At 44.8% G+C, this 15,096-nt stretch overlaps 1 protein-coding gene across 1 annotated transcript; it reads right to left on the reverse strand.

Moving 5' to 3' along the window:
* Window positions 1–4,769: 4,769 nt before the first annotated feature.
* Window positions 4,770–6,575, reverse strand: LOC109737563 (uncharacterized). Its single transcript, XM_020296690.4, has one exon. The coding sequence runs from the start codon at window positions 6,013–6,015 to the stop codon at window positions 4,876–4,878; it is 1,140 nt and encodes a 379-aa protein (XP_020152279.1). The 5' UTR covers window positions 6,016–6,575; the 3' UTR covers window positions 4,770–4,875.
* Window positions 6,576–15,096: the final 8,521 nt, after the last annotated feature.

The raw sequence follows: 15,096 nt of genomic DNA on the forward strand, positions 1-15,096 counted from the left end.
GAGAGAACACTTATACCTTGAAATTTTGTTAAGGGGTCATCTTATAATGCTACCGCCGTACTAAGCAAAATAAGATGCATATAAGATAAACATCACATGAAATCAAAATATGTGACATGATATGGCCATCATCTTGTGCTTTTGATCTCCATCTTCAAAGCATCGTCACGATCTCCATCGTCACTAGCTTTACACCTTGATCTCCATCGTAGCGTCGTGGTCGTCTCGCCAACTATTGCTTCTACAACTATCGCTAACGCATAGTGATAAAGTAAAGCAATTACATGGCGTTTGCATTTCATACAATAAAGAGACAACCATAAGGCTCCTGCCGGTTGCCAGTAACTTTTACAAAACATGATCATCTCATACAATAACGTATATCACATTATGTCTTGACCATATCACATCACAACATGCCCCGCAAAAACAAGTTAGATGTCCTCTACTTTGTTGTTGCAAGTTTAACATGGCTGCTACGGGCTTCTAGCAAGAACCGTTCTTACCTACGCGTTAAAACCACAACGGTGATTTATCAAGTTTGTTGTTTTAACCTTCAACAAGGACCGGCTGTAGTCAAATTCGATTCAACTAACGTAGGAGAAACAGACACCCGCCAGCCACCTTTATGCAAAACTAGTTGCATGTCTGTCGGTGGAACCGGTCTCATGAATGTGGTCATGTAAGGTTGGTCCGGGCCGCTTCATCCAACAATACCGCCGAATCAAAATAAGACGTTGGTGGTAAGCAGTATGACGATCACCAGCCACAACTCTTTGTGTTCTACTCGTGCATATCATCTACGCATAGACCTAGCTCGGATGCCATTGTTGGGAAACGTAGCATGCAATTTCAAAAAAAATCCTATGCTCAACCAAGATCTATCTAGGAGATGCATAGCACCGAGAGGGGGAGAGCATCTTCATACCCTTGAAGATCGCAAAGCGGAAGCGTTTATCAACGCGGTTGATGTAGTCGTACACCTTCACGATCTGTCCGGTCAAGTACCGAACATATGGCACCTCCGCGTTCAGCACTCGTTCAGCTCAATGACGTCCTCGCCTTCTTGATCCAGCAAGACTGGCAAAGTAGTAGATGAGTTCCGGCAGCACGACGGCATGGTGACGGTGTTGGTGAAGAATAATCTCCTCAGGGTTTCGCCAAGCACAACGGAAACTATGATGGAGGATAAACTAGAGGGGACGGGGTTGTTGGCACACGGCTTGGTGATTCTTGATGTGTCTTGGGTGCTAGCCCTGCCCCTCTATTTATATGTTGAGCTCTGGGGTCAAAACTTGGAGTACTCCTCAAACTCGGTTTTGCCCGAAAGGCAAGAGTCCTTCTCGGACTCCAGGGCTAGACGCCAGGGTTCCCATCGTCTACCCCCTAAACGCCAGGGTTCCTGGCGGCTAGCCTCTGGTCTTCGCGAAACTTCCTTTTGCACTTTCCAAAAGCCTTGTGGGCTTTCCCCTTTGGCCCAAATAAAGTGTACTCGTACCCAAACATTTCGGAAAACATCCGGAACCCCTTGCGGAAATCAAACACTACTATCCCATATATCAATCTTTACCTCCGGACCATTCTGGATCTCCTCGTCATGTCCATGATCTCATCTGGGACTCCGAATAACATTCGGTCACCAACATACATAACTCATATAGTACTATATCGTCAATGAATGTTAAGCGTGCGGACCCTACGGGTTCGAGAACTATGTAGACATGACCGAGACGCCTCTCCAGTCAATAACCAATAGCGGAACCTGGATGCCCATATTGGCTCCCACATATTCTACGAAGATCTTTATCGGTCGAACCTTATGACAACATACGTTATTCCCTTTGTCCATCGGTATGTTACTTGCCCAAGATTCAATCATCGGTATCTTCATACCTAGTTCAATCTCGTTACCGGCAAGTCTCTTTACTCGTTCCGTAATACATCATCCTGCAACTAACTCATTAGTCACTTTGCTTGCAAGGCTTCTTATGATGTGTATTACCGAGAGGGCCCAGAGATACCTCTTCGATGCTCGGAGTGACAAATCCTAATCTCGATCTATGCCAACCCAATAAACACCTTCAGAAATACCTGTAGAGCATCTTTATAATCACCTAGTTACGTTGTGACATTTGATAGCACATAAGGCATTCCTCTGGTATCCGGGAGTTGCATAATCTCATAATCGAAGGAATATGTATTTGACATGAAGAAAGCAATAGCAATAAACTGAACGATCATTATGCTAAGTTGACGGATGGGTCTTGTCCATCACATCATTCTCCTAATGATGTGATCCCGTTATCAAATGACAACTCATGTCCATGGTTAGGAAACCTTGACCATATTTGATCAACGAGCTAGTCAAGTAGAGGCTCACTAGGGACACGGTGTTTGTTTATGTATTCACACATGTATTTAGGTTTCCGATCAATACAATTCTAGCATGAATAATAAAAATTTATCATGAATAAGGAAATATAAAATAACAACTTTATTATTGCCTCTAGGGCATATTTCCTTCACAAATTTATTACGATCTATTTTAAATGAGGCCATGGATAACAATTTGATCGAATCACCTCTCAGGGCCATCTCTGACTTTCAGTTTGTTCAATATGCTGATGATACTACAATAGTTTTGCATGCATGCAGTCTTCAGATTCAATAAATTCAAAACCTCCTCATGCATTTTTCTTCTTACACTAGACTAAGAGTCAATTATGCAAAGTCTATCATGGTCCCTATTAATGTTAATAAGGCTAAAATGCAATAATTGACAAGTATCTTAGGATGCTCCATTAGATAAAGCCCATGGGTCTGATGCTTTCGTTCCTAATTTTGTTAAAGCATGTTACGGTATCACCGTTGAGGACTTTTATTGTCTCATTGATGATTTTTATTATGGCAAAGTCAACTTTTAGAGTATTATTTTTATCACCTTGATCCCAAAACATGATGCCCTAATGCAAGCTAATGATTTCAGACCTATTGCTTTATCGAATTGCCCATTAAGATTATCACCAAGCTATTGGCCAACATGTTAAAGTGGTTTTAAAGCTCATACACCAGAATCAATATGTTTTTCTTAAGGAGATCCATAAAAGATTGCCTTGCTTGGGCATATGAATACTTGCACCAATGCCATCAATCTGGAAAAGAAATAGTCATCGTTAAGCAAGATTTTTAAGAGGCTTTTGACATGACTGAACATCAAACTCTGAAAAAAAAATCTTGTTGCTAGAGGTTTTGGGCCAAGATGAATAAAGTGGATGGATATCTTTGGGTCTGGTCTTTTTGTTAGTTTTGCTCAATGGGGTACCAAGGAAACAATTTTTCTACAAAAAGGTACTAGACAGGGTGATCCCCTGTCACTTCTGATCCTTGTGCTAGCCGCAAATTTATTACAATTTATTTTAAATGAGGCCATGGATAACAATTTGATTGAATCATCTCTCAGAGCCATTTCCGACTTTCAGTTTGTTCAATAGGTAGATGATACTATAATACTTTCGCATGCGTGTAGTCTTCACATTCAATAAATTCAGAACCTCTTTTTATTCTTACACTGGACTCAGAGTCAATTATGCAAAGTCTATCATGGTCCCTAGTAATGTTAATGAGGCTAAAATTCAAGAATTGGCAAGTATCTTAGGATGCTCCATTGGCAGCTTCCCTATCACATGTGTGGGATTGCCCGTTTGCACTTGCAAGCCTAGAGTAGAAGAGTTCACACCAATGACGCGGAATTGAAAGAAGATTGGTTGGTTGCTCCAGACTACTTTCATATGGAGAAAACTTACACTTGTTAAATCTATTTTTACTAGTCTTCCAAATTTCTTCAGGTGATCTCTGGCATTACATATCTCTATGGTCGATCAAGTAAATAAATACATGCGAACTAAGCATAGCTCAGATGGTTAGGTTTCTTGTGGTGGGACCATCCCACCATGGTTCAAGTCCTAGACTTGGCACTGATGCTCGCGTTTTCCTGAATTTATTTCAGGCTTTCCGACGGTATTCGTTCAGTGGGAGGAGACGTCCTCGTGGACTATGAGGGGCATGTGGTGACTTTGTCAATCTTAAGATGTGATGTCGGCTCACTATCTCAGAGGTGCTTCATGGGGTAGGATGTGCTTGCATTCATATAAGTGTATGTGGGCATTTACGATTATACGATGTTAAAAACATGTAAATAAATACACCAAACACTGCTTTTGGAGGAAATATGTCATGGACGACAAGTGATCTGCCCTGATTTCTTGGGACACAGTTTATAAACCAAAGGACAAAGGAGGCTTGGGAGTTTTTGATATTGAACCACATAATAAGACCCTGCATATCAACAGGGGAGGCGTTTTGGCTCCCCGGTGTATTTGCACCCGGATGAACAATAAAAGGAAAAGAATCTAAAAAAATTATGATTTTTTAGATGTTCATGTTAGTGTCACAAGCATGCTTGACAATTTTCATGCGAAACGGAGTAGCAATCTTTACTATGCTAAAGCGAGAATTGCTATGTAGTTAAAAAAATGACGGAAATATTATCATGCTTCGTTGAGTAATTGCCATGCGCTCGATCAGGATCTGACGGTCCAAAGGACGTTCGCTGGGATTGCTTAAAGATCTGATGTTCGCTGGTCATCAAATTCCAAAAAAAAGTTGAAAGCGAATATGGCAGGAGTCGAGGAGAGGCACACACATGAACAAAGAGAAGATAGAACATGGGATCCGTTTTTCTTTTCCTAGGGAAAGTGCAAATCTATTCATGACACAGAGAAACAGATAATCTTTCGAAATTTGATACACAATCACGCATAAAAAATGCTACACGCACGGGCTGATTACAGGGTTGCAACGGACCCTTCCAACTAACTAATCTTGCCCCCTCTCCCTGCTAGGATCAGCCAAAGCCGGCGGCCACGGCAACTTGTACGGGTGAGCTGCTCCGGCGTACTTGTTCCTCTCGTGATTGCGCTCCACTCGCATCGTGTCCAGCTCAACAGAGAACAGCCACGTCTCCTCGCTCGGTGTCAGCAGGACGTATCGAGTATTCGCGGAGACAATCATGGCTTCTTGCTGGAAAAAGCTCTCTTCGCGCCCCGGCAGCCCAAGGGTGGCCTCCGGCAACCTCAGCTGCATCTCTAGCGACCACTCATCGTCGTCGTCGCTGTCTGGGCGCCGCCGTGCAAACACCTTAAGCTCGTTGTTTATCAGGCGGATGACGCGCAGCACGCCGTCCTCGCCGCCCACAACCCGAGAGATCCCCTTGTGGGATGGCCACCATAAGGCCTCCGGCAATGTGGCGGTTGAGAACTCCGCCGTGGACTCATCAAGAACAAGTACATCGGTGTCACTTCCTTCGATTCCCCAATATATAGTGCCATTTGCACGCCCTACGAAATTTTCGGGGCCGAGCGTTGATGGGAGCTCGATGTCGCCGGTGATCGCGCTGGACACGAGGCGCCACCCGCCGTCGCTGCCGGTGGAGAAGATGCAGGCAGTGGTTCTGTCGAAGGCAGCGAGGACCCTGAAGTTGGACATGCTGACGCGGCGGTCCGCGTCGTCGCCGTCAAGCAGGAACGCACCGAGGCGACGCCGGAACACGCCAAGCCAGATGATCCCCTGGTAGAGTCCGGTGAGCGGCTCGCAGACGCTGTCCGCGATGTCCCATGACCCGCTGTCCGGGAGGAAGTCGAGGGAGAAGCGCCTGCCGTCGACGGCGACCGGCGAGGACGGGACGAAGAGAGGTTGGCCGCCTTGGTCGGTGTGGTAGTCGCCGACGTGCGGCGCCCGCGGGCCGAAGCGGGCGAGGAAGCCGGGGTTCGCGACGACGCGGCACCACCGCTTGCACGCGGCCGCGGCGCGGACGAGGCACGGGGACGGGCCGAGGCGGACGAGGATGAGCTCGAAGAGATGGTCGGGGAGGTCCTGCACGGTGGTTGGTCCGGCCGTTTTCTTCTTCTTTTTGGGCCTGTTCTTGCCCCGCCGACGATGCCCCGCCGATGACGCCATATGCACGGGGAATGGCGTCTCTACTTGTTCGATATCTGTTGCGAAGTTCCTGTCCAGATAAACTACATGGCACGGCCGGCCGTTGGGCGTTGACCCGAGGTGCCCGAGAGCGCCGCGCCCTCCAAGTCCGTTTAGCCGGCGCCATCAGCGCACGTCAACGCGTCCCGCTGCGAAATTCCAGCTGGGCTAGAATAGACTGACTGGTTCTGCAAACCGATTTTTTTTAGAGTACGCCTAGGCGTACCATAACTTTATAGAAGGCAGAATTTCAGTTACAAGAAATTACACTCGCTGCAAACAACAAGAGTAGCGCAAACACCACACGAAAGACAAACAACACCGCCAAGCAAACTACAACACAGAAGAGCCTATCCAATCTAGACCACAACACCACGTCTCGACCAACGCCGAACACCTCCGAAGACCACCAACTCCTGCAGAGAACTTCACTTGTCGACGCACCATCCACTCTTATCGCCTAAGAGGAAGTGGCAAGTGAGTGGCAGGACTCGATCTGCTCCGAGAAAGCCGCCGTCTTGGGACACACCGGCGACGGGCGTACATAGATCATGGAACAAAGAGGATAGCGACGAACACCGGAGGGGAGCGTCGAGGAACTTGTCTCCACACACAATGCTCCCAGCAGAGGAACGGCGCCACGGACGCCGCCATTGTGCCGATCCAACACCGAAGCGAGGCTTTCGCCCGGAGACAACCACAACTCATAGTGAGCGAGGGACATGACAAACACGCCTCGACGACGCCTCCAATGAGGGGGATGACATCCACGGGTGCCATCGCCGCCGGCCCGACGAAAGCCAAGCAATATTTTCATCCGCGTGTCGCACCTCACCACGCCCCCTAGAATTGGGCAACACCATCCCAGAAGCTTCACACCGCCGCCACCGCAGCACTTCGCCGTCGCAGCTGCAAGCCGAGGGTCTACAACCGGCAACACAGCAAGGTGAACATCGGCCGCACCACCGACACCCAGCCTGGACAGGAACCGCAGCCATCCCGCACCACCGGCAAGGTCCAGGACCCCCTGCAATAGCCGTCGCCCACTCCAAGGGACAACCTTGCAAAGGTCGGACCTGCATCTCCACGAGGAACCAGTAGCACCGCAGGGAGAGCCTCACCGCTCACCAACGACACAGAGGTAGACGGCCGCTCGCTGCTCGCCAAGACTCCATCTTGGCCGAGCCATTGCAGCGCCACCGAAACCGGTCTGGCCATGGACTTGCACCGCTGCCTCCAGATTGCGCCACCGGCACCCGCGCACGCCAACACGCCGCTGCCTGCTCCAGCCAGGCCTGCCGCTCCACAAGCCCCCCTGCCGAGCTCCGGCCGCCAGCCCCGACTCCGGCACACGCAGATCTGACCGACCACAACACCGTCCAGAAGAAACGCCACGCCGCCACCGGCCCGCGCGCTCTGCCACCAGCCCGCGCGCTCTGCCACGACGCGCCGCCACCGGCCATCCACTACGCCGCCCGCCGCCACTTGCCTGCGCGCCCCGCCTGACGCGCCAGCCTCCGAGCTCCGCCACCGGTCGAGGAGGAGGGCCCCCCGCGGCCCCGCACCAGGAGAGGGCGGACGAGATCCCGCCGCCGCCGACACCGTGCGGGCATTGCCCGGCGGCGGCGGGTGGAGGGGAGGAGGGTGGGGCTGGGGGCGGCGGCTAGGGTTCAAGCGCCCGGGCCGCCCGTGGGGGGCGACACGGGGCCGAGACGAGGCACTATCATGTCAAGGCGATCGTTTCGTTGTCCACAATGCTGCACGTCCATCTCAAAATGTCAGCGGTTTGAATTTTAATATCAGTGGTTAGGGACCAGGGAATTTCCGCGTTTTTCGTTCTCACAGTAGTGAGATCATAGACACTAGCACTCAAGACATATTTTTATAGAATAAACTCACCCAGTTGAGGAATCAGGAATTCGCTCCCGACACGAGTCGAACCATGGCCACAAAGTGAGCTACCGCACACCCTTGCCACTATGCTAATGCCCAGTTCTCGTTTTTCGTTCTCTATTTCCTTGATTCGGTAGATAGTCTTTTTTTCCTTTTAAGGCTATTCCATAGATAGTCGTCCACGTCTTGCTCGCCGCCGGGGAAGACAGTGGCCGCAGAGGCACTCCCGCAGGCCAAGAGGATTGTACGGTTCGAAATTTAGTCAATTTTATGATTAATTTCAGAATCTAAATCATTATTAAAACTATTATTAACATGCAACAATCTAGCATACTAGAAGAACTAAACAATAGCTCGAGCGCGAAGTGAACAAGGGCTCGAGCACATCTACACCACCACCACAACATAAACTTACTCTCTCATGAAACAGTCTAGACCACCTGCACCCACCTGTTTCCAGTTTGCGATCTTCGAAATGACGTGAAGGACCAGTTGGCGCGGTCCAAGCTGCTTGTCGGTTCGGCCAAATACCCTCGTGTTCCTCAGTTTCCATAGGGACAGACGATCACAATGACAGGTCGAGCGAAACTCCCTTGGGCTTGGGTTCACCAAGGAGCAATGTTACTTGTGTTGTCGGTCTTAAGACTACACAAAGCGGGAGTAACATAGATGGTAACATCACACATATCTAAATAAAATAGATGATGTAACAAACAATTAATGAAGAAAGAGAGACATGTAGTAACATAGCTAGTACTATGAGTAACATCACACATACCAAGGCAAGATGAGTCTATAACCTAATAAATGAAGTGTTCATGAGACTAGCCACAATGGGGAGTAACTTAGACTAGTAACATGCATATGTTACTAGTCTATGTTACTACATCCACAGTGGAGAGTAACATATATGTGGTATCATGCAACACTTCATTTATTATACTATAGACTCATCTTATCTTGGTATGTGTGATATTACTCATACTAGTAGACTGCTCACAGTGGGGAGTAACATAGAGTAGTGCTACCTCTTGAGCACTGCGTTGGTTTCCCTTGAAGCGGAAAGGGTGATGCAGTAAAGTAGCGTAAGTACTTCCCTAAGTTTTTGAGAACCAAGGTATCAATCCAGTAGGAGGCCACGCACGAGTCCCTCGCACCTACACAAACAAATAAATTCTCGCAACCAACGCAATAAAGGGGTTGTCAGTCCCTTCACGGTCACTTACGAGAGTGAGATCTGATAGATATGATAAGATAATATTTTTGATATTTTATGATAAAGATGCAAAGTAAAATAAAAGCAAAATAAAAGGCAATGGAAATAGCTTGTTGTTGGAAGATTAATATGATGGAAAATAGACCCGGGGGCCATAGGTTTCACTAGTGGCTTCTCTCATGAGCATAAGTATTACGGTGGGTGAACAAATTACGGTTGAGCAATTGACAGAATTGAGCATAGTTATGAGAATATCTAGGTATGATCATGTATATAGGCATCACGTCCAAGACAAATAGACCAACTCCTGCCTGCATCTACTACTATTACTCCACACATCGACCGCTATCCAGCATGCATCTAGAGTATTAAGTTCATAAGAACAGAGTAACGCTTTAAGCAAGATGACATGATGTAGAGGGATAAACTCATGCAATATGATATAAACCCCATCTTGTTATCCTCGATGGCAACAATACAATACGTGCCTTGCTGCCCCTACTGTCACTGGGAAAGGACACCGCAAGATTGAACCCAAAGCTAAGCACTTCTCCCATTGCAAGAAAGATCAATCTAGTAGGCCAAACCAAACTGATAATTTGAAGAGACTTGCAAAGATAACCAATCATACATAAAAGAATTCAGAGGAGATTCAAATATTGTTCATAGATAAACTTGATCATAAACCCACAATTCATCGGTCTCAACAAACACACCGCAAAAGAAGATTACATCGAATAGATCTCCACAAGAGAGGGGGAGAACATTGTATTGAGATCCAAAAAGAGAGAAGAAGCCATCTAGCTAATAACTATGGACCCGAAGGTCTGAGGTAAACTACTCACACATCATCGAAGAGGCTATGGTGTTGATGTAGAAGCCCTCCGTGATCGATGCCCCCTCCGGCGGAGCTCTGGAAAAGGCCCCGAGATGGGATCTCACGGGTATAGAAGGTTGCGGCGGTGGAATTAGGTTTTTGGCTCCGTATCTGGTAGTTTGGGGGTACGTAGGTATATATAGGAGGAAGAAGTACGTCGGTGGAGTAACGTGGGGCCCACGAGGGTGGAGGGCGCGCCCAGGGGGTAGGCGCGCCCCCCTACCTCGTGCCCTCCTGGTTGATGTCTTGACGTAGGGTCCAAGTCCTCTGGATCACGTTCGTTCCGAAAATCACGTTCCCGAAGGTTTCATTCCGTTTGGACTCCGTTTGATATTCTTTTTCTGCGAAACTCTAAAATAGGCAAAAAACAGCAATTCTGGGATGGGCCTCCGGTTAATAGGTTAGTCCCAAAAATAATATAAAAGTGTATAATAAAGCCCATTAATGTCCAAAACAGAATATAATATAGCATGGAACAATCAAAAATTATAGATACGTTGGAGACGTATCAAGCATCCCCAAGCTTAATTCCTGCTCGTCCTCGAGTAGGTAAATGATAAAAACAGAATTTTTGATGTGAAATGCTACTTGGCATAATCTCAATGTAATTCTTCTTAATTGTTGTATGAATATTCAGATCCGAAAGATACAAGATAAAAGTTCAAATTGACATAAAAGTAATAATACTTCAAGCATACTAACTAAGCAATTATGTCCTCTCAAAATAACATGGCCAAAGAAAGTTCATCCCTACAAAATCATATAGTTTAGTCATGCTCCATTTTCGTCACACAAGAATGCTCTCATCATGCACAACCCCGATGACAAGCCAAGCAATTGTTTCATACTTTAGTAATCTCAAACTTTTTCCACCTTCACGCAATACATGAGCGTGAGCCATGGATATAGCACTATGGGTGGAATAGAATATAAGGATGGGGGTTATGTGGAGAAGACAAAAAAGGAGAAAGTCTCACATCAACGAGGCTAATCAATGAGCTATGAAGATGCCCATCGATTGATGTTAATGCAAGGAGTAGGGATTGGCATGCAACGGATGCCCTAGAGCTACAAATGCATGAAATCTCAACAAAAGAAACCAAGTGGGTGTGCATCCAACTTGCTTGCTCACGAAGACCTAGGGCATTTGAGGAAGCCCATCGTTGGAATATACAAGCCAAGTTCTATAATGAAAATTCCCACTAGTATATGAAAGTGACAAAACAAAAGACTCTCTATCATGAAGATTATGGTGCTACTTTGAAGCACAAGTGTGGTAAAAGGATAGTAACATTGTCCCTTCTCTCTTTTTCTCTCATTTTTTTCTTTTTTTGGCCTTCTTCTCTTTTTTATGGCATTTCTCTTCTTTTTATTTTTATTTTTTTCCTCACTTGGGACAATGCTCTAAAAATGATGATCATCACACTTCTATCTATTTACAACTCAATGATTACAACTCGATACTAGAACAAAGTATGACCCTATATGAATGCCTCTGGCGGTGTACCGGGATATGCAATGAATCAAGAGTGACATGTATGAAAAATTATGAATGGTGGCTTTGCCACAAATACGATGTCAACTACATGATCATGCAAAGCAATATGACAATGATGAGCGTGTCATGATAAACGGAACGGTGGAAAGTTGTATGGCAATATATCTCGGAATGGCTATGGAAATGCCATAATAGGTTGGTATGGTGGCTGTTTTGAGGAAGATATAAGGAGGTTTATGTGTGAAAGAGTGTATCATATCACGGGGTTTGGATGCACCGGCGAAGTTTGCACCAACTCTCAATGTGAGAAAGGGCAATGCACGGTACCGAAGAGGCTAGCAATGATGGAAGGGTAAGAGTGCGTATAATCCATGGACTCAACATTAGTCATAAAGAACTCACATACTTATTGCAAAAATCTACAAGTCATCAAAAACCAAGCACTCCGCGCATGCTCCTAGGGGGATAGATTGGTAGGAAAAGACCATCGCTCGTCCCCGACCGCCACTCATAAGGAGGACAATCAAAGAACACCTCATGTTTCAAATCTGTTACATAATGTTTACCATACGTGCATGCTACGGGACTTGCAAACTTCAACACAAGTATTTCTCAAATTCACAACTACTCAACTAGCACAACTTTAATATCACTACCTCCATATCTCAAAACAATCATCAAGCATCAAACTTCTCCTAGTATTCAACACACTCATAAGAAAGTTTTTACTAGTCTTGAATACCTAGCATATTAGGATTAAGTAAATTACCATGTTGTTTAAGACTCTCAAAATATTATAAGTGAAGCATGAGAGAACAATAGTTTCTATAAAACATATCCACCACCATGCTCTAAAAGATATAAGTTAAGCACATAGAGTATTATAATCAATTCCGAATCATGTGTGTCCATCATCAAAAGGTGTGTCCAGCAAAGATGATTGTGGTAAACTAAAAAGAAAATACACAAATAATACAAGACGCTCCAAGCAAAACACATATCATGTGGTGAATAAAAATATAGCTCCAAGTAAGTTACCGATGGAAGTAGACGAAAGAGGGGATGCCTTCCGGGGCATCCCCAAGCTTTGGCTTTTTGGTGTCCTTAGATTATCTTGGGGTGCCATGGGCATCCCCAAGATTAGGCTCTTGCCACTCCTTGTTCCATGATCCATCAAATCTTTTACCCAAAACTTGAAAACTTCACAACACAAAACTTAACAGAAAATCTCGTGAGCTCCGTTAGCGAAAGAAAACAAAACACCACTTCAAGGTACTGTAATGAACTCATTCTTTATTTATATTGGTGTTAAACCTACTGTATTCCAACTTCTCTATGGTTTATAAACTATTTTATTAGCCATAGATTCATCAAAATAAGCAAACAACACACGAAAAATAGAATCTGTCAAAAACAGAACAGTCTGTAGTAATCTGTAACTAACGCAAACTTATGGAACTCCAAAAATTCAGCAAAAATTGGAAAACCTAGAAAATTTGTTTATTTATCAGCAGCAATTGGAATCAATATTTTATCGCGTTCTGGTGATTTTTAACAATTATTTTCATGAACAGAAAGTTTCTGGAATTTTCTGCAAGATCAAATAACTATCATCCAAGAAGATCCTATAGGTTTAACTTGGCACAAACACTAATTAAAACATAAAAACACACTAACCAGAGGCTAGATCAAATATTTATTCCTAAACAGAAGCAAAAAGCAAAAAAACTGAAAATAAAATTGGGTTGCCTCCCAACAAGCGCTATCGTTTAACGCCCCTAGCTAGGCATAAAAGCAAGGATAGATCTAGGTATTGCCATCTTTGGTAGGCAATTCTTCAATGAGACATCTATCATCCTTAGGAGTTTCTTTAATTTTATTAATTATCAAACTTCTAGGCACATAATCGAAAAATTCATTTGTAGCAAATGGTTCCTTAATGATAGCAAAAAGATTGGGATGAATACTTATAGATTTGAGATCCGCAGTTTCCTTACTAGAGGATTCACCCTTATTTTTAGGAACATACATAAGCTTGGCAATTTTAGTTGGAGGACTTGGAGTATTCTTTACGGAAGAAAAAGCGGTTCCCAAGTTGGTAATGATATCCTCAAGTTTATCAATTTCTAGTGGAATCCTGATTTATTCTTTCATTAACTATGGGTTCCTTCTCCTTAATATTTTTCAAAGTGACTCCTACTTTAGATCCATATTGAGTAATTCGGCTGTGGATCTTTTTATCCAAATTGTCAATTAACTCTATGGTAGCAACTTTATTTTCAATAATTTCAAGTCTTTGCATTACATGCTCCAAAGTTAACATAGTTCCATTAACCAAAAGAGGTGGTGAGCCAAATAAATCTATCATAGCATTATAAGAATCAAAAGTATGGCTACCCAAGAAATTCCCTCCGGTAATGGTAGCAAGGATATATCTGTACCAAGGAGTAACACCTACATAAAAATTGCAGAGAAGAACGGAAGTGGATTGCTTCCTGGTAGATCTATGTTGAGCATTGCAAATTCTATACCAAGCGTCTTTTAGATTTTCTCCCTCCCTTTGCTTAAAATTAAGAACTTCATTCTCGGGAGACAACGGAGAAGAAAGAGGACTAGCCATAACAACCAAGCGAGCGGTAAAGAGGCGAACGGAAAAGAGAGGGCGAATAAAACGGCAAGGGTGAAGTGGGGGAGAGGAAAACGAGAGGCAAATGGCAAATAATGTAATGCGGCAGATAAGGGTTTGTGATGGGTACTTGGTATGTTGACTTTTGCGTAGACTCCCCGGCAACGGCGCCAGAAATCCTTCTTGCTACCTCTTGAGCACTGCGTTGGTTTTCCCTTGAAGAGGAAAGGGTGATGCAGTAAAGTAGCGTAAGTATTTCCCTCAGTTGTTTAGAACCAAGGTATCAATCCAGTAGGAGGCCACGCATGAGTCCCTCGCACCTACACAAACAAATAAATCCTCGCAACCAACGCAATAAAGGGGTTGTCAATCCCTTCACGGTCACTTACGAGAGCGAGATCTGATAGATATGATAAGATAATATTTTTGGTATTTTATGATAAAGATGCAAAGTAAAATAAAAGCAAAATAAAAGGCAATGGAAATAGCTTGTTGTTGGAAGATTAATATGATGGAAAATAAACCCGGGGGTCATAGGTTTCACTAGTGGCTTCTCTCATGAGCATAAGTATTACGGTGGGTGAACAAATTACTGTTGAGCAATTGACAGAATTGAACATAGTTATGAGAATATCTAGGTATGATCATGTATATAGGCATCACGTCCAAGACAAATAGACCGACTCCTGCCTGCATCTACTACTATTACTCCACACATCGACCGCTATCCAGCATGCATCTAGAGTATTAAGTTCATAAGAACAGAGTAACACTTTAAGCAAGATGACATGATGTAGAGGGATAAACTCATGCAATATGATATAAACCCCATCTTGTTATCCTCGATGGCAACAATACAATACGTGCCTTGCTGCCCCTACCGTCACTGGGAAAGGACACCGCAAGATTGAACCCAAAGCTAAACACTTCTCCCATTGCAAGAAAGATCAATC

This window comes from Aegilops tauschii, chromosome 1 (assembly GCF_002575655.3).
Source record: "Aegilops tauschii subsp. strangulata cultivar AL8/78 chromosome 1, Aet v6.0, whole genome shotgun sequence".
Lineage (NCBI taxonomy): Eukaryota > Viridiplantae > Streptophyta > Magnoliopsida > Poales > Poaceae > Aegilops > Aegilops tauschii.

What these genes read in the sequence shown, in the direction of transcription:
- LOC109737563 (XM_020296690.4), bottom strand. Translation starts at nt 6,015, where the DNA reads ATGGCGTCATCGGCGGGGCATCGTCGGCGGGGCAAGAACAGGCCCAAA.